The sequence below is a fragment of the Denticeps clupeoides genome, chromosome 6 (genome assembly GCF_900700375.1).
Source record: "Denticeps clupeoides chromosome 6, fDenClu1.1, whole genome shotgun sequence".
Taxonomy (NCBI): domain Eukaryota; kingdom Metazoa; phylum Chordata; class Actinopteri; order Clupeiformes; family Denticipitidae; genus Denticeps; species Denticeps clupeoides.
The window spans coordinates 363788-383392 of record NC_041712.1 but is presented as its reverse complement, the minus strand read 5'-3'; the positions used below and the strand labels follow the sequence as shown (position 1 = coordinate 383392).

At 45.8% G+C, this 19605-nt stretch overlaps 3 protein-coding genes, 1 long non-coding RNA gene and 1 other non-coding gene across 6 annotated transcripts; 3 read left to right on the top strand and 2 right to left on the bottom strand.

Annotated features, from left to right (window-relative positions):
- The first annotated feature begins 3534 nt into the window (after positions 1 to 3534).
- LOC114792709 (uncharacterized) lies at positions 3535 to 5232 on the top strand. The gene is made up of 4 exons (XR_003750148.1): positions 3535 to 4309; positions 4494 to 4525; positions 4818 to 4831; positions 5076 to 5232. It is a non-coding gene; the product is annotated as an uncharacterized LOC114792709 (long non-coding RNA).
- Positions 4568 to 4708, top strand: LOC114793243 (small nucleolar RNA SNORA18). Its single transcript, XR_003750233.1, has one exon. It is a non-coding gene; the product is annotated as a small nucleolar RNA SNORA18 (small nucleolar RNA).
- A 233-nt stretch (positions 5233 to 5465) lies between the features above and the next one.
- On the top strand, positions 5466 to 10729 carry castor2 (cytosolic arginine sensor for mTORC1 subunit 2). Its single transcript, XM_028983474.1, has 9 exons — positions 5466 to 5937; positions 6724 to 6794; positions 6960 to 7153; positions 7744 to 7876; positions 7958 to 8081; positions 8154 to 8255; positions 8330 to 8412; positions 9763 to 9857; positions 9930 to 10729. Exons 1-9 carry the CDS (start codon positions 5825 to 5827, stop codon positions 9993 to 9995), a joined length of 981 nt encoding a protein of 326 aa, XP_028839307.1. The 5' UTR covers positions 5466 to 5824; the 3' UTR covers positions 9996 to 10729.
- Positions 10730 to 10884: 155 nt separating this feature from the next.
- Positions 10885 to 15680, bottom strand: rcc1l (RCC1 like). The gene is made up of 11 exons (XM_028983471.1): positions 15261 to 15680; positions 15046 to 15175; positions 14760 to 14888; positions 14510 to 14576; positions 14383 to 14434; positions 14221 to 14305; positions 13967 to 14148; positions 13803 to 13890; positions 13552 to 13725; positions 11128 to 11213; positions 10885 to 11052 (listed from the first exon to the last, which is right to left on the bottom strand). The coding sequence occupies exons 1-11, from the start codon at positions 15441 to 15443 to the stop codon at positions 10975 to 10977; spliced, it is 1254 nt and encodes a 417-aa protein (XP_028839304.1). The 5' UTR covers positions 15444 to 15680; the 3' UTR covers positions 10885 to 10974.
- A 119-nt stretch (positions 15681 to 15799) lies between these two features.
- ncf1 (neutrophil cytosolic factor 1) lies at positions 15800 to 18275 on the bottom strand. 2 transcript variants are annotated; one of them, XM_028983472.1, is made up of 11 exons: positions 18118 to 18275; positions 17962 to 18042; positions 17821 to 17896; positions 17347 to 17512; positions 17195 to 17253; positions 17001 to 17123; positions 16814 to 16921; positions 16627 to 16744; positions 16433 to 16546; positions 16181 to 16335; positions 15800 to 16103 (listed from the first exon to the last, which is right to left on the bottom strand). In XM_028983472.1, exons 1-11 carry the CDS (start codon positions 18187 to 18189, stop codon positions 15982 to 15984), a joined length of 1194 nt encoding a protein of 397 aa, XP_028839305.1. In that variant the 5' UTR covers positions 18190 to 18275; the 3' UTR covers positions 15800 to 15981. The 2 variants fall into 2 exon arrangements, with proteins under 2 accessions (XP_028839305.1, XP_028839306.1); XM_028983473.1 differs by lacking the exon at positions 17962 to 18042 and having other exon boundaries at positions 17821 to 17927; positions 18118 to 18246.
- Positions 18276 to 19605: the final 1330 nt, after the last annotated feature.

Sequence of the window (19605 nt, the reverse complement as noted above, 5' to 3'; positions counted from 1 at the left end):
GGGGCGAGTGAGAGACTGGAGCGTTGGTGACCCTGGGGCGAGTGAGAGACTGGAGCGTTGGTGACCCTGGGGCGAGTGAGAGACTGGAGAGAGAGTGAGTGAGAGACTGGAGCGTTGGTGACCCCTGGGGCGAGTGAGAGACTGGAGAGAGAGTGAGTGAGAGACTGGAGCGTTGGTGACCCTGGGGCGAGTGAGAGACTGGAGAGAGAGTGAGTGAGAGACTGGAGCGTTGGTGACCCTGGGGCGAGTGAGAGACTGGAGCGTTGGTGACCCTGGGGCGAGTGAGAGACTGGAGAGAGAGTGAGTGAGAGACTGGAGCGTTGGTGACCCTGGGGCGAGTGAGAGACTGGAGAGTGAGTGAGTGAGAGACTGGAGCGTTGGTGACCCTGGGGCGAGTGAGAGACTGGAGAGAGAGTGAGTGAGAGACTGGAGCGTTGGTGACCCTGGGGCGAGTGAGAGACTGGAGAGAGAGTGAGTGAGAGACTGGAGCGTTGGTGCCCCTGGGGCGAGTGAGAGACTGGAGCGTTGGTGACCCTGGGGCGAGTGAGAGACTGGAGAGTGAGTGAGTGAGAGACTGGAGCGTTGGTGACCCTGGGGCGAGTGAGAGACTGGAGAGAGAGTGAGTGAGAGACTGGAGCGTTGGTGACCCTGGGGCGAGTGAGAGACTGGAGAGAGAGTGAGTGAGAGACTGGAGCGTTGGTGCCCCTGGGGCGAGTGAGAGACTGGAGAGAGAGTGAGTGAGAGACTGGAGCGTTGGTGACCCTGGGGCGAGTGAGAGACTGGAGAGAGAGTGAGTGAGAGACTGGAGCGTTGGTGCCCCTGGGGCGAGTGAGAGACTGGAGAGAGAGTGAGTGAGAGACTGGAGCGTTGGTGACCCTGGGGCGAGTGAGAGACTGGAGCGTTGGTGACCCTGGGGCGAGTGAGAGACTGGAGCGTTGGTGACCCTGGGGCGAGTGAGAGACTGGAGAGAGAGTGAGTGAGAGACTGGAGCGTTGGTGACCCTGGGGCGTTGGGGATGCAGGCAGAACAGAGGCAGAAGAGGCAGTGTGGGGAAAGTGGGGGCAAGCAGTAAAATACATTTCTCCACAGTAGGCGGAAACATGACAGTTAATCACGCTGATTTGATGTCCCTGTGTGAAAGACAATTGTGCTCACCAATCAGATGTGTCCCATGTCAAAGACACGCCCACTTAAACACCCGCTCTCAATTCATGCTCTGCTTGTTACAGCGCAGTATAGCACAGTTCATATTTCAATACATAGTTTTTAATAGACAGACTTAGCAAAAAATGGTGAATTCATTCGCACTCATGATAATTGTCAAATAAATATTGACTAGATTTTTTCTTAATATTGTTCAGCCCTAGTAGATTTAGACAAGCTTTTTGTGTAGTAAATTTCATATCTTCTCCATTCAACACTGAACAATGGCTACTCCAGCAACATGAAGCTGTTTGCATATGTACTTGACTCATTTCTATATGACTAAATGCATGCAATGTTCTCGGTTCGTTAGAAATGGCTTCATGTTTGATACTGCAGATTTTTGGGTGAAAAACTTGGATGCTACACAAATATCATTGTCTGTTTGTGGGCAACATTTTGTACTTTTTAATGTTACTGCATTGCCCACCAGGCGGCTGTAATGACAGTTTTTGTTCCCATTTTAAACACTCAGGCAGGCAGTTGCATATTCTAGCAATTCTTCATATTTATTCTTAATTAATCTTACTCTTGCACCAAATGGCTGAATTTTTGTGCCTTTTCTTTTGTAACAGTGTGTTTCTTGCACCGCTCACTTTACAGAGATATTGGGTCAATTTTTGGCATATTTCTATGGCTGTCTGTTTTATATCTTTACGATGATGATTATTTTCCATCCAGTGTAACGTTGTTCTTGTGTCTTTGCACTGTCCAGCAGTTATGTGTGAAGACTGAGGAGAGGAAAATGAAAATTGTCATTACTGGATAGTGCTTTCTGGTAGATCACAGAGAGCAGATCTTAAACTTACTTTTTTTGAATGAAACTGTGCAAGAACTGAATGCCCTATTTCAGCATTCAGAATCAAGATATTCTAACCAATTTCAGACAGAAATATGATACATGATACATACCTATTAGACATCATTTAGACATTGTAGATTTCCCCCATTCTTTTACAATAGCTAGTAATCATTTGGGACCTAAAAGCACCAATTGCTTTAGTTTGAAATTTAATATAAAGAATAGATTAAAATATTTTCATCTAAAAAAAATAATAACAATAATTTTATATTAACTTTCTGACCTTGTCATATCTCCACTGTCAACTTTAGATTCCAGATATTAGCAAAGCTGCACTTTTCAGTTTTAGTTCCTTGGCCTGGATTACACAACAAGACAAGCCTTCAAGGACAACCTTTTCATGGAGGCACTTATACACCCATAGCTTTTTACATTCTGAACTGTATGCTGTGGTTCCCCATCACCACTTGGAACATGTTGCAGGTGTGAGCATTTATTTTATCACAATCTGAATATTATACCATCACTAACTTACAAATCATCTACATTTTGTTGAGTTTTGTAAAATTGCTTTAGATGTCTTGATGAATGGAGAATGGATCATGTTGTTAGATAGTGTTCACCTGGAAACCCGACTCTTTTCTTTAGTCTATTAGGAAAAGTTTGAGTATTATATTTAAAGTGTATTTTTACACTGCAAATAATGTGTCATTTGTATGTTCAAAGCATATGTACATTAAAGGAGACAACCCATCAGAAAATGATGCATATGTGTATCTTAATGCAATGTAACTGGCTCAGTAACATCATTGTACCAAATGAAATATGGTAGCAAAAAAACTTTTTTGCAAGAAAGAATGAGGATAATCTGAACTACATGAGTTCTGATTAACACAGATCCAGCAGGTAATCAAACATATTCTCTTGATTTAATCAGGGTATCACAGACCGACTTCATGTGTGAAACTTCAGACAAAGCTATTGTGCATCTGAATATATATATAAAGCAGAAAATAAAATTAGTTGGACTGCCTTTAGTCTGGATTACGGCACGCATTATTGGCATTATTTCAATGAGCTTCAAACCAGACTCTCAAGAAATGAAGGAATAACCTGGTCATTACGTCGGCTGGAACTGCAGTACCGCTCTTAACCACTCATCATGGGATCGCGTTCGGCACGGCAACTGCAAGGTGCATTATGGGATCTGTAGTTTGCGCATTATCAGCGCTTCATATCGATCTATAGATAATAGATCTATATTAAATACTAATTATCGTATGTCTGGCCAAACGGTTCCCCCGAACTGAGGATAATGCCGCGAATTCGCAGGAAGTGAAATCCCCATGGTGTCCGAGGTCATGTAATAATTAAAATAAAAGCTCCCCACTGATTATTATTAATAACGGGCCTCATCATAAAATGAAAACGTTTCTCTGCCCGGGAAGGTTCGTGAAAAGGTTCAGGATTCAGGAAAAACGAATGGCCAATGGGAGGAGCCTGTGAGGTGACGTTGGCTGTGTGACGTACGCCGTAAACGGGCGCTATATAAGCGTACGGAGGCGCCACTTCGTCCTCGTTCCTGGAGATGAAGTCAGAAGTCGTTCCCTGAAGTCAGCAGGTATGTGGCTAGATTCTGTAATTAATCTCGCTCTAACGCATAAATTAGCCTTTTTCATTTCTGTCGCCTCTATATTGGCCATTTAAGGAGCTAACTTCGCAGTTTTCAGTCTTCCCATGATGCTCTCTTCACCACGTGTTCCAATGAGATTGTTAGTACTGCCGCTTATGTAGCCACAATCTAGAGAAAGTGTCTGAGCCTCTCCGTCGTACCAGTTAGCGATAGATCAGAGCCGTGTGGCATTTCTTGTGGCCTTGATTTCGAGTTCATTGCTGCGTTGCTGCGCGGCTACAGAAGCGCCAGGTTTGCTTTCACTCCTATCGATCTGTCGTAGTGGTGACAATGAGGCCTGAAACACTCACTTCCGCCTCGTAATGTGTGTCTCTCCCGGTGCGGCGCGTTTTTACGTCCAGCTGGTGAGTAGAACCCGCGTATATTCGTCTGATCAGCACCGCGCCAGTCGCGCTCGGCTTGTTCGTGCGTCCCGCGACTCGCGCCATGCTGAGAGAAGCTCCTCCCCCTGCAACTCACTGCTGCGCGCTCACAGCGGAAGTGCTACTTACGGGGGTGTACAGACGTCCGGTCAGAAACCCTGCCGCGCATGCGCAGTCCACAGCGGGTAGCCACAGTTTATGTTCTCCTTCCAGGTCCTCCGCCAGCGGCCTCCGGGTCGAAGTACGGAGGTGAGGCTTCATGGTCTTCATCTATTTAGAATACGCTTCTGATTGCCTGTAGTATGATGAGAAGCTTATGTTCAACTGCTCTGATGACCATGAAAGAGAGCGCTTTTCTGATTCCTGCTGGAGCGTTTTCCCTCCAGGCCTGAAGTGGTAGTTAAGATGACTGATTGTCCCCTTGTTCTCTCAGCTAGCGTCTCCATGAAGCTGAAGGCTACAGAAGTGAGTGTTCTCTAAATTGTACTGGCGCCTTTGCTACCTGCCTGCGAGGTCTATCCCGATGAGCCCCTCTCAGTAGGGTTCCGTCGTTGGAAACGCCTCGTAGAGAAACTCCTCTGTGGCTTCGCTTTACCCACCGAGCTGTTTCAGTTGGCTGTGGTGGGCTGGTCACGCCACTGGACATCTACTTTCTGCTTTTTATTTATTTTTTTTATTTTTTCTCTTCACCTCTGTGGCTTTGTCTGACTCCTTTTTTACATATTTTTATTTATTTTTTTTCTCTCCCCATGTGCAGTATGTTGGTGAGCGGTAAGCACAGCACTCTTTCCACCTGAAACTACGCAGCACTGCGGTATCTGCATCTAGCTGTGTGGTCAGCTAGACTGTTCAAATGCCAGTGCGAGAGAATGTCCAGTGTCTGCTCCTGTGACCCTCCTTTACACTTAGTGGGTCTGCTGTACATGCTGGGACATTTCTTCTTTATTTAAAAAATAGTATTTATTTTATTTGTTTAGGTTCTCTACACTTCACTGCATTCCCTTGTGTGTTGCAGGGTAAGCGTTCCTGTCTGATGCGGATTGCCTGAGGTGCCACTCTTCTGCCAGTCTTTGCTGAACTTCAATTATTACGAGTGTCTTTCCTGTGGCATTAATCAGATTTTCTGCTGTTTTTCATGTAGAACTTGAACTATTAAAGACTGATTTCTGGAGTGTTTGTTTGAAATTGTCAATTCTGTTATCCAAGCACTGTTACCTACCTGTGCTGCATAAACTTATAATTAGAGGTTCAGTTTGTATGCAGGCAAACTGTCTAATAGGACCTTCTTTTTCTCCTTTTTTTTTTTTTTTTTTTTTTTTTTTTTTTTTTTAAATAAAGAAGCTGTCATTTTACAGTCTAGAATTAGATCTTTTTTTTTTTTTTTTTTTTAATTCATGTTATTGCAGAGCATAGTTTCGAATTAGCGTTTTATTTAAATTTCGTTCTACATCAGGCAAATCACTGAACAACATCTCCCAGAATGCAGCATTGTGTGGAAGCCCCGCCCCCGGCGTTGAATGGCAGGTTGTTTGTTTCGGCGTTAGCAGCTGCTGGTCTGGACCGTTCCAATCTGTCGGAGCGTTACACCTAGTCCCCTCCTTTTGCTGCTTTCCTGCTCCTTTTTTTTTTCTTTTTTCCCGGAACTTTTCCGTTTCGTTACCTCTGTTCGCTCGGTGTCTGGTTTTTATAACGCTTGCATGTTTAGTTCTGTTTATTCATTTGTTAATAGTTGTTTAAGTCCTCCACAAATGAGCGAGCGCAACCATGGAGTTGCACATTCTAGAGCACAGCTTAAAAGTAGCGAGTATAGCCAAAGAAGGCATCCAGATCTGCACCCACGGCTTGATCAAGCTGGCCTTCCTGCCCTCCAGAAGCAGGTGAGTGTCCGGGACGGGCATGGCCTCCTGTCAGCTCTCCGCGAATTCGGGATCCAATTAGAGGAGCGGAATGCGGTGTCAAGTTGTTCAGAAGTCAGGAGATCACCATTTACACCGAGACATGTAGATTAATGCTCTGAAAAGCTGACATACAATGATCATTCCTGCAGGGATGATCATATGAAAATGATGAAAACAAGTTACTTTAACCACCATGTTGGAAGACGTGGAAAATGTTTCAGAAGCGTCAAATTATTGCCATGCATAAAGCTTATTATTAGTAGCCGTGTAATTAAAATGAAGTGATTGTGATATACTCTGTATTTAACCATCACCCTTGGTGAGCAGTGGGCAGCCATGACAGGCGCCTGGGGAGCAGTGTGTGGGGACGGTGCTTTGGTCAGTGGTACCTTGGCGGATCGGGATTCAAACCGGCAACCTTCTGATTACGGGGCCGCTTCCTTAACCGCTAGGCCACCACTGGCACCAAAGGTTGACTGCATTGGCCGAGAAGCTATTGCAGAAGCTAATTGAAACGTGTGCCCTAATTCAGGCTGAAGGCACTGTGATGAAATATTAGCTTGTTTTGGACAGAGCATTATGGGTATCAAGCAATAAAAAAAGCAAAACCATCAAGCACAACTGTGCATATTTGTTGGACTGTGAAGAAACCTGTTTTTTTTTACATTTTAATGGCTTCTTGCCTTAATGATCAGATTTGAAAATGTTTAAGGAGGATGGAGTTGAGGAGCTAGTTGATGTTCTGAAGCTTCTCGTTCTCCTCAGGTGCAAGTTCTTCAGTCTAACAGAAACCCCGGAGGATTACACCATCATCGTGGATGAAGATGGATTTAAAGGTCTGTATCTGCTCTTCCTTTACGGATGGAACAGTGAGCGAGTCCGTGTCATTACACAGAGGTTACCAAGGTGACCCCAGCTGGTCACCATGGTTACTGTGGTTAAGAGGACTTTTTGGTCAGTGCCCGGTCCCCGAGTCCCACAGCTTCTGCCTCTGTTTCCAGAGCTGCCGCAGTCGGAGTACTTGAGTGTTGCTGAAGCTACGTGGCTGGCGCTCAATGTGGTGTCAGGGGGTGGGAGTGCCACCAGCTCCCAGCCAATAGGAGTGACTAAAATCGCCAAGTCTGTGATTGCCCCACTGGCTGACCACAACATCTCCGTCTTCATGCTGTCCACCTATCAGACGGACTTCATTCTGGTGAGTACTCACAGTGTCACGGTGAGAATGGCTGGAGAACGATGATGATGGTGATGATGAAGTGTGTCTGAGGAAGGCCTGCAAATGAAATTCACGCATGTAGAGAGTGCAGCTACGTAAACAGGATCACAGTCACGCTCAAGCCAACTGGGAGGAAGTTGAAAGAGAGGAAACAAGCAGGTCCCTAGTACAGAACCTGGTCCCCACACACACACACACATGTGTACGTACACACGTATTTAAACACACACACAGGCGCCAATTCTCACCACCAGGGCTCTTATATAAATAGCAGCTCGTACCAGTGTGGGAAGTGGCCCTTAAATAACTCCCTACAGGACACCAGCGGCTCAACTTCCTGCACACTAGATTTCATTCAATCTAGATGACCAGAAGACCACAAAGACCCAGGTTGGAACCCCACTTACTACCATCGTGTCCCTGAGCAGGACACTTAACCCTGAGTGTCTCCAGGGGGGGACTGTCCCTGTCACTACTGGATACATTTTTGAAATGTAAAAATGGGCCTGCGGTGGGTTTGTATTGTTGTATGAGTCTCCTGTAACTGTCCAGTGTTGTTTGATACCCAGGTTCGAGAGAGAGATCTGCCCATGGTCATGCACACCCTGTCATCTGAGTTCACTCTTCTCAGGCTTGTAAATGGAGAGACTGTGGCTGCCAGCTGCTCTGCAGCCACAAATGGCTTTGTGAAACCAAAACTTGGTCAGTCTGCAGCAGGGTGCTATGATGATTAATAATAAATGGGTGAAAATAATCATACAAATCCATGTTTTTTCCTGGAAGTCCCTCGGCCTGTAATCCATCCACTGTCCAGCCCTAGTAACATGTTCTGTGTGACCAGCCTGGATCCTGACACGCTGCCTTCGGTGGCCACCCTGCTCATGGATGTCATGTTTTACTCTAGCGGGTGAGTTCCTCCTCTTCCGGCTGCTCGCCGTCCCTGTCTTTCTCCCTTTTAACACCATCTTTCACTTTTTAGAGTGAAGGAGTATGGTGAAGATGCCGGAGACATCCGCTTCTTTTCCTTTTCTCTGATAGAGGGCTACATCTCCCTGGTGATGGATGAAGGGACGACACAGAGGTCAGCACTGGTCCTCTGCCCCAGCTCTGCTCTCTCAGCTTCTTCTCATCACGGTCTCTCTCCCTCCTTCACAGGTTTCCCAACAATGTCCTTTTCACCAGTGCTTCAGGAGAGCTCTGGAAAATGGTCCGCATTGGAGGGCAGCCCCTGGGCTTTGGTGAGGGTTGTACTTTTTATTTTATTTTTTTAGCTAGTTAATTAATCACATATGTTGGTTTTGAATCTGAAGTTTCAAGTAAATAGGGAGGGCTGCATCAGGAAGGCCACCTGGTGGAAGGTCCAGAAACTCAACATCCTCCCGCCACTGCTATTACATAATGAGCAAACTCCATTCCTCTTTGGCCCCTCCTTTCTTGCTTTAGCCGTGTGTTTTGGGTTCATTGTCTAGTGGAAGACTATGAATCTTCAGTGTTCTGGCAGCATTGGACCAGATTTTCCTCCCAAGATTTTACAGTACACAACCCCTTCCATTAACATCTGAATGGATGGGTTCAAAGTCATCCCTTTGGTCTCAACTGATCACAACGTAGTGTGTTTATTTGTAAGTTGTCAAACTTGCAAAATCAGGGGATCAAGAATTTATTTCCCCACTGTATGTGTGTGTATTCTATATATATGTCTCTAAAATTTTAAGATCAGGGGTCACATTGACCTTTAAAATTTGCCAGACAGGCCAGGTCAGACCCAGATGCAGACATATCAGACACACATAAAAAATGTAATTAAATTGCAGTGTTCATATTTACCTTCACTTTTAGTGGGAACTGTGTTGCTGATCAGCCATCACTTCTAAAAAAAAGGCTTGTGCTAAACTAAGAAAGAAAAGGAAATGGTCTAGTGTAAATAGTTACATGTTGCGATGTGTATTATGTGTTGTACTGTTGACTACCAGCTCTTATTCCAGCCAGGATGAGCACCAAGCGAAAGCTCGCCATGTTACAGCTCGCATGCAAACAGCTCTTTTACTTTGTCAGGAATATATTGTTTGCACATTTGTTAACATGGTCAAAGTTGTCCCACACCCCGGTTCAACCAAAACCTAATAGCTACAGTCGGTTTCAACTCCTCACCATTTTTACATCGAAATGCATCATTTGATGGCTCATTTACAGCGCAAGTCAGCGTAAAAACACATCGAGTTTGGACAAAGATCCTCAGCACCATCTGCGCCACCTGGTGGAATGCCAGGCATTACAGGACGAGTTCAAATGAGCGCAGTCATAATTCTGACTATTTTTACCCACCCCTGATCTAGCTGATGTTAACGGTAACGGTAAGTGGGAAGTTTTAGTCAAGTAGAGATGCAAAAGGTAAAATTACACAAGGTGAATAAATCCTGGTTGCAGATTCCCACCAACGTTCAGCAAACAACAAAAAACTAAGTTGTAATAAGTAATAACTCAGATTTTGTGAATTCTGTTTATTTTGTGTCATAAATAAGTGAATTTGTCAGACTATAACCATGCAGCAGTCTGAATGTGCTCATGCCCCCGTTGTCCCTGTCTAGATGAGTGTGGAATCGTTGCACAGATATCGGAACCGCTGGCTACTGCCGACATTCCAGCGTACTACATTAGTACCTTCAAGTTCGACCACGCGCTGGTAAGTTGGTTTGTGGTTCAGGCCCTGCAGCGTTATTTGTTGCCTCTTCTCCGACATTGTGCTCTGTTACAGGTCCCTGAAGAGCACATCGAGAGTGTGATCGGAGCCTTGCGGACCAATGGGAGCACAGGACAGTGAAGAGTTCTTGCTGTCCTGGGGATGGCCTGGTGGATCCCCTGGACCGCTTTCTTTCGTTGTGCAGTTTGTGGCAGTCTCTCTGCTACCGTGCCAATGCTCATTTCAGCACTCTTCTCGCCATACAATCCCAACCAGCACCTCCATTCGTAGGCTGCACTTTTCTGCCCCCACCGCTCATGCAGCGTATTCTGAGCTCCGATGGGCCTCCAGATGGCACTCCCACTATTACTGTATCCATGGAACTGCAGAGAACCCACATCCAAACACTCTTCAGGACCAAACAGATGCCACATTTGAGGTGTTCTTTGCTAATTTTGCCGAAACAGTAGTGCTGTGTGAAGAGAAAGCCCCAGCGCTTGAGTGCAATTTACTGTACGGTCCACGTTCATAAAGAATGTGCCATGCCTCACAGTAGCGATGGTTGAATGTTCACGTCTGCACTTTAGTGAAAAGTCTTTCTGCAGATCGCTCTGTTCTGATGAGACGTGGGAAAAAGAAAAGGTGATCTGGTTCTGTCCACAGGAAGAACCCACATACTTATCAGTGTTAACAGTGAGATTTTTACCCCTCAAGAATTCCAATATATGAAGCAGTTTTTCTACATTAATCTGACTGGTTTTATCATCTTCTTTTCTTCTCTTCAGGAAGAATGTCTCTTGATTTATGAAATACAGAAATCCCTTGTCATCTACTAACAGACTTTGGTACAAATAAATAATTTTTTAAGCATTTAAGCACTTGCTCATTATTCTTACCCTGTTAGTCCTGTTACTCAGGGTCCCGCTGCTAGACCCCATCCTGGGAGAATCGCCCCAGCCCACACCAGAACAGGTTTTATAAATATTCACAGCGCTGACCCCTCCCTCAGAGACAACTCAGGCCACTGCAGTTCATTGTTCCACTAAACACCTTTAATGAGTCCATTTACACAAACCATACCACCTTCACGGCATTCGACAGGAAATAAGACTCCTGGTCATCAGAGCAGAGACCTGACCAGAGCTACCATGTGGTCGACCCCACATGCAACATCCACAACGCGACCAGGAACAGTCACCTAAAAATCAATCATCTACATCAGTCCAAGTCGAAATGTATGTATGCTAAATATGGTCTTGAATATTCTACTCACCCTCCATGGGAAGTATTGGTCACCAAGTCTTCCAATTCCCAGACATCCCCTGATGTTCTTCCCCCAAACAAACAGCTCACCAGAATCTAAGAAAAAAAATAAAAATAAATAAATTATTAGTAGTTGTACAAATCCAGCCTCCTACAGGTCCTGGCCGAGTTGACTTGGACGTTAAGTATGAAGTTATAAAGGCGTCCCTGCTGCTCTCCTTAATAATGCTGTATAAAAAATATTCAGTCACCTATGGCACTCAGTGACCTATCGATGGGTCCTATCCATATGTCCTATGTCCTCAAAGAACAGAGTAGTGTAATATTACCCAGTCATATAAACTATTAAACTGTGTCTTTTCTGCCAGTGACTGCATGGATAAACTGCTATATATTATATCTAAACACACTTAAGGTCACTAGCTTGTCACTTGTATATACAGTGAGTACAGAAAGTATTCAGACCCCCTTAAATGTTTCACTCTTATATTGCAGCCATTTGCTAAGTTCATTTTTTCTTGTTAATGTACACACAGCACCAATATTTTAGCAGATTTATTAACAAAAAACTGAAATATCTCATGGTCCTAAATTTTGAGACCCTTTGCTGTGACACTCATATATCTTCTGATGATCCTTGAGATGGTTCTACACCTTCATTTGAGTCCTGCTGTGTTTGATTATTCTGATTGGACTTGATGAGGAAAACCACACCCCTGTCTATATAAGACCTTGTCAGAGCAAATGAGAATCATGAGGTCAAAGGAACTGCCTGGAGGGCTCAGAGACAGAATTGTGGCAAGGCACAGTGGCCTCCATAATCCTTAATGGAAGATGTTTGATATGACATGAACCCTGCCTAGAGCTGGCCATCCGGCAAAACTGAGCTATCGGGGACAAAACCTTGGTTGAGAGAGGTAAAGAAGAAGCCAACAATCACTGTGGCTGAGCTCCAGAGATGCAGTCGGGAGATGAGAGAAAGTTGCAGAAAGTCAGGGTTTTATGGCACAGTGGCAAACGGAAGCCTCTCAGTGCATGACAGCCAGCATGGAGATTGTTAAGAAAAACCTGAAGGACTACAAGACGGTGAGAAAAAAGATTCTCTGGTGTGATGAGCTTTTTGCCTTAATTCTAAGCAGTATGTGGGGAGAAAACCAGGCACTTCTCATCACCTGTCCAATACTGTCCCAACAGTGAAGATGGTGGTGGCAGCATCATGCTGTGGGGGTGATTTGCAACTGCAGGGTCAGGACGACTGGTTGCAATTGAGGGAAAGATGAATGCGGCCTAGTACAGGGATTTCCTGGATGAAAACCTTCTCCAGAGTGCTCAGGACCTCAGACTGGGCTGAAGGTTTCCCTTCCAACAAGACAATGACTTTAAACACACAGCTAAAATAACGAAGGAGTGGCTTCACCACAACTCATTGTTCTTTAATGGCCCAGCTAGAGCCCTGATTTAAACCCAATTGAGCATCTCTGGAGAGACATAAAAATAGCTGTCCACCAACATTTACCATCCAACCTGCCAGAACTTGTGAGGATCTACAAGGAGGAATGTGAAAAACTTGTTGCATAGTAGATCAAAATGGTGCTTCTACTAAATACTGAGGAAAGGATCCGAATACTGAGGACCATGTGATATTTTAGTTTTTCTTTGTTAATAAATCTGCAAAAATGGCAACAATTCTGTGTGTTTCTGTCAATGTGTGTACATTAATGAGGAGAAAATTAACTTAAAAGATTTTAGCAAACGGCTGCAATATAACAGAGTGAAAATTTAAGTCTGAATACTTTGCACACCCACACACACACATATATATATATAAGTGTGTGTGTGTGTAATATGAGAGGCTGATTCCTGCAACACTAGAAATATGGACATTTCATTGTGTCACCGTGCGCTCTGCTGTGTTTCACAATGACAATCACTTCACTTTCATCTTCCTAGTCAGTCTGAAGTAAAGTGATTGTGTTCTTTCACCATGACAATGAAATGTGTCCTTTAACCATCACCCTTGGTGAGCAGTGTGTGAGGATGGTGCTTTGCCCAGTGGCACCTTGGTAAATCAGGATTCGAACCAGCATTCTTCTGAAAACGGGTCCATTTCCATACTTGCCAGGCCAACCACTGCTGAATAAATATGTCTGTACTTTTAGCTTAATCAAATTCTGATCGATGAACATCCCTTTTATTGTGTAATAAGTCATTAACAGCAAAATATTTTTTTTCTATAACAGAAGCACTCTGAGCAGCCTCAGCTACATTACATCACATGAAGAATGCAATTGTTCTGCCTAATGTCACTGTGGTACTGTGTGTTTGCAATGTCTTCAGCATTTCAGTGCAACGTAACAGCCAATAAGACGTCAATGAAAACCAGAAACACGTTTTTAGAATGTGAAAGGTGCTGAAGGGAAAATGTGGAACCCACCGGTCACGGCCGCAAAATGATTCAGGCCACAGCGGATTTGAGCCACCTTCACATCTGGGTTCACTTCAGACTGACCAAAGAGGGTCAGCGGCACCTTCTCAGGCTTGTGGGACTCCAGGAGATTGGGACCTTTTCCAAGGATCCCATATCCCCATACAAACACCTCTCCTTGGTCTGCAGGGACAGCAGCTGCTGTTAAGATATGTAACGTGAGCTGCAGATGAAGCCGTGCAGACAGAATGCGGCTGTACCGTTCAGGACAGCCACCTGCGTCCCTCCACACGCGGCCTGCTTCACACGGCCCACGCCTTGCAGGCTCAGTTGCCGCGGGGAGCTGACCTGCCGAAGAGCACAGGTCCCGTCATGGAGCACCGGTCCGGTGACGTGAGGACGGCATGGTCCTGCAGAACCTTACCTGCGTGCTCTCAGTAACGGACGCCAGTTGCAGGTACTCAGAGTTGCCCCAGCCATACAGATTTCCTTCAGCACTCACAGCCAGGCTACAGTCTCCATACGTGGCCACCTGCTGAACTCTGACCTGCGCCAGGTCTCCGGCGAGGGCCGTGGGACTGCACGCTGGCTTGTAGTGCCCAAGTCCTACGGAGAAAAGATATGAGACAAAAAGACACAGCAAAGCACAGGTTGCACAGCAAACAAAAAAAATCCGACCTGTCTGTCCGTCAGCACCCCACCCACAGGAGTAAACCGTCCCAGACTCGGAGAGGAACAAACTGTGGTCCTGCCCGCACGCCACCTGCAGGGAAGCGACAGAACTTCAGCAAGACCGCAACTCGCTCCGCACATCTACACACATCTTTCCAACAAACCCACCTGGACAGGGCGGCTGTCAAAGCCCTCAATCTTATTCACAACGTGACTGGCGCTGAGAGAGGAGGGAAGATGAGGTCAGATGCGGTCGGGAAATCAGGAACAGGCTCACATGATTCACATGACATACCTGTAGACTTCATCCTCAACGATCTTCCTCCCACACTGTCCATAGGCGTTATTCCCCATGCTGAAGACTGGGGGACACATGACATTATTCATATAAAACCCCGTAACCCCGACGACGTCTCATGACACTCGTCGTTCACCCTGACGATGCATCATGACGCTCCTTGTTGTTATAAAACTCCGTAACCCCCGACGACGCATCATGACACTCATCGTTCATTTAAAACCCTGTAACCCCGACGGCGCCTCACCTCCCTCTGCATCCGTCAGCACCAGCGCATGGGCGCGGCCGCACGACACCTGCAGCACGCGTGTCTCCTGCGGCCTGTCCAGGGGCAGGGCTACAGGCGACGCCTCCAGGACGTAGTCGAAGCTCTTTCCTGCGGAACAGACAGACCATCCTCTCCCTTCACTGGCCAATTTATTAAGTACATCACACTCACACACTGGGTGGGGTTTCCATGACCTCGGCTGTGGTTATAGAGCTGAATTTAAGTTACAGGAGGAACAGAATAAGGAGCATTTTTAGAGTCTTACGCTGGTCGTGCTGTGTGCGCTGGAAGCCCAACTGGGAGTCTTTGTTCAGGCCCATTCCCCACAGCTTCGTAACATCTTTAGTGGAGGAAGAGAGCAGCGTGAAGCCGTACCCACACGCCGCGGATGAAATCTGCTCCACAGAACACACAAGAAGTGAACGGGATGCGCTTCTTCCTGGGACAGGACGCAGGGGACAGGCCGCAGGGGACACGCACCTTCTGCTCCGTGTCGAGGCGGTAGGGGCTCAGCTGGAACCTTCTCGGCTTCTTCCTCCCGATGCCGGGGACGCCCAGAGCCCCGGTGAGGCTGAAGCCCCAGACGAACACCTTGTCCCGGGGCTTCCTGCTCGAACCGACGTACTGGAGGACCGGCCCGGCCGTCCGCAGGGCGGCGCTCATCGGGTCAAGCCGCGCTGCCACACGCGTCCAAGTGCACCAGCCAGACCCTTCTCCACGCGTACACGGTCGCCGCCATAACCCTGACCTCTGACCCCTGCGAAGCGTCAGCTGGGCGGCCGAGGACGTTTCTATCGCGGCTGCGCTGCAGCGACACCTGCTGGCGCGGAGCTTCCAACTTCAAACGGTACCATTTTACTATTCATTTATTTATTTACACACATACAGATATATACATTCCAATATACATACAGTGAGAGGACTGAAGAGCTGGAATGTTCGCAGCAAATATATTGTGTCATTCTGAATTTCTATTTTATGGTTTGTAAAAATATTTGGTTGCCAATTTTTTTGCACAGTCGTTTATGAAATGTTTATTGGATAATAACAAAAACCAAGGATTGGGTCGCTCATAAATGAAGCAGATAAAACATTAACATTAGCAGCAAATAGGCATATCTCAGACCCATCAGATCCATAAGACCTGTTGGACCCTCCGAGTGCAGCAGAAATGCATGTGTGAAGAGCTGGCCTGCTGTCCTCAGCTGGCAGTGCGGATGCTGAGCTTCTTGCGGGTGTTCTCCGTGCAGCGCTCCATGATCAACTCGCTGCTGGGCCGCGGGGGGACCTCAGGGGTCTTCTCGTGGGGGCTGCTGATGTTTTCTGCAGGCACACCCAGCTTCGTTTTACTGATATAACCACCCTTGCTTCAATAACAACAGAAGATGGTGACCTCTGACCTCTGTTGGTCCTCCTGAGCGGGGAAGACCTCCTCTGGCTCTGTGGAGACTGCCTCACGTGCTCTAGATACCGCCGGCTGTTCTTGCGGTATGCATCTTGACTGATTCTCTTGCGACTTTTATTATGGATGCTCTGTACATTGCGAATGGTTGATCTGAGGAAATTCCAAAAAAGAGTTTAAATGCAGCTGAGCAAAAGCTAAAGGAATTTAATAACTAAAATTGTCCCTGACACCCAAGAGTGGAACGTACCTCCTGGGTGGTGGAGTCTCTCTCCTGCTCATATTTGGCTCGGCAGCGGCTTCTTTCTTTTTCCCTGTCTTGTATAAGAACATTGATGGATAGTAGCCAGTCTCTGTTCCTTTCCTGGTGGAATGAAATATGGACATCGTACTGCTTATTATGATATATGATTACTGTCAGTAAGAATGTTTGGCTTATCTTACCTAATAACCCACCACCCATCCAGAAGTTTATGAATGACTTCAATGATCTCTCCAGACTCCAAGCTGAGCTCATCCTCCTCCACAGCGCTGTAGGCTTTGGTGCTTATGTACAGCTCCCCTGTGGAACACGGACAGAATATGAAATTGTACACGTTCATCCTTCAGACAGCAGGGCTCCCAGACTCACCTGCATAATTCGGTTCTGCCTCTTCTGACTCGTCAGGGCCGTCCAGTGGCTCTAGGTAGGCAGCGGGCACCCATCCCTGGTGGCTCTCACGCTGGCAGAACCACCAGCCTGGTGGATGGAGACATACAGGTCCTTCCATAAAAACATTCTAGCAGCTCAACCCTCCCTGCAGCAGAAAAGCCCTCACCTGATGTGCTTTTCTCCACAATGTCTACCAGGTCTCCTGCCTTGAGGTCCAGCTCATATTTGGAGCCTTTGCAGTAGTTGGCCACAACTCTGTAGCTGTCCAGCATGATGGGTCCAGTGATTTCTGCACAGATGGAGCAGATCGACATCCTTCATTCATTCACACAACGGGGCCAAGCAGGAGTCAGATCCTACCAGTGGTGTTGCTTCGTCCTCGAGTCTTTGCCATTATATAGGTCTCATTTCTCTTAAAGCTGAAAAACAAAGTACATCCTGTTTTCAGAATCATTCGTAGAGAAAGTGGCAGCTGGAGACAGTCGTGAATCACAGAGATGTGCGGTACTGACGGGTGTGGAGCTGGTGGAGTCTCGTCCTCGGGCCGGACTTTGAAGAAGCTGCTCAGCATCTGGCAACGGGAGATTTTGGGGGGCAGTTTGAGGAGAGCCAGGCAGTATTCAGCCAGCGTGCTCTGCCTCGTCTCCGTTGTCTTCTGGTTGTCCAGCCATCTGGGCGCTACAGAAACACACTTGTCTTTTCACACAAATCTCCAGGTCGGCTTTCACATGTTGAGCAAAGTCCAAGCTTATCTTTCATTTTTGTGTTCTCTGCTTGCTTTATCTTGAAATGAAACTGAGAAAGTTTAGGGAAGTGAAAAGCAGAACTTTCCTCCACACAGTGTTTCTGCATCATGTCTTTCAGAGTTAAATCCGAACTTCCTATTCATATCACTGTTGAATTACAAGAAATGATGGACAGATCTCTTCCTACCAGGTGTTTCCTCACAGATCACAGATTAACCAGCCATACTAAAGCATTCTGACCTGGTAGTGAAGGAATGATCCTGTCTTTATCATCAATGTTGCCTGCTTCGATGGGGAACATTTCCTTCAGAGATTTCTGTGGGGTTAAACTCTGGGTGAGAAGGTTTCTGCTGTCAAGAGAGCATAAAGAGACACACTTACATGAAACATGTGAATCTCTGGGTATTTTCGGTAGATGAGTTTCTCCGTCTGGTCATTCCATTGCACCAAGAACATGTACACCTATAAAAGCAGCGGTATGAAAGCATCATGGCAGCTTCATCGCAATTCTATATACATGAAAATGAACATACTTACATAATGTTGGCTGGGAAAGAATCTCTTCTCAAAGCCCAGAAGCTCTACATGCTGCACGTAGGTCTCAACCATCCTGGAGCTGGAGCTGCTGCTGCTGATGGAGAAATGCAGCACACTTCACCAGAACCGAGTGTTATAGTGTCCAGGAAATGTCCTTCCTCCTGTAGGTGGAGCTCCATCATCACTTTCACCACAAATACTCCGACGCGTGCAGACAAGGCCATGGTCAAAATCTGATAGTGGACAAAATATTCTATAAACTTCCAGACTTGACAAAAGGAAATTGTATTGTTGTCCAGTCATACAGTGTCTTTTTTTAATAAAGTAAAAGTACATTCTTTCTGTTACGGACCACACGATTGGGTAATATTAGCAGCTGTTCAGTCACTTCCTCTTTTCTTTCCCCTCCTGCTTTGTTTATAACCCTGAGTTGTGGGGTTTCTGTGGGAGTTTTGCAAAGGTTGTACAAGAAAAGAAAATCCTTTAATGCGCAAAGAGGAACTGACTTATTTGTGCGTACGTGCATTTAAACACACTCACAACAGTCTACACACTGTACAGTCCCTGACAGAAGTCTGGTGCTTGTCTATTTTGTAGAAACACCTGCTATTAACCTGAGTTTTAATTAATCAATTGGTGTTAGAAATAGCTGTTATGAAAAGGTCAACCCTACAAATTATGTTTAATGCATTAAAATGAATTAGTTTCACTGAAATCAAGACAGAAATGTCAAATTTTGGCAAGACAAAAGTTGTTGCCTATACAAATACAAATATGTCAGCAAATTAACCATAAAAGAGGCCAAATTCTGCAGCAGGATGGAGCTCCATCACATACTTCCATCTCCACATCAAAGTTCCTCAAGGCGAAGAAGATCAAGATGCTCCAGGATTGGCCAGCCCAGTCACCAGACATAAACATCATTGAGCATCAGTGGGGTAGGATGAAAGAGGAAGCTTGGAAGATGAAAACCAAAGAATATTGATGAACTCTGGGAGGCATGCAAGACTGCTTTCTTTGCTGTTCCTGATGACTTCATCAATAAATAGTATGAATCCTTGCCAAACCTCATGGATGCAGTCCTTCAAGCTCATGAAAGTCATACAAGATATTATATTTGGATCTCACAGCACCACTACTTAATTTGCTGTCATATTTTTGTATTTGCAGTAAATTTGTTCAGTTTCTGTATAGGTGACAAAACTTTTGTCTCGCCAAAATTGTGTATGTGTGAGGTTTGTATGTAGATGTGTGAGGAATATATGGTGTATGTGTGAGGTTTTTATATAGATAAGTGAGGAATATATGGTGTATGTGTGAGGTTTGTATGTAGATGCGTGAGGAATATATGTTGTATGTGTGAGGTTTGTATGTAGATGTGTGAGGAATATATGGTGTATGTGTGAGGTTTGTATGTAGATGCGTGAGGAATATATGGTGTATGTGTGAGGTTTGTATGTAGATGCGTGAGGAATATATGGTGTATGT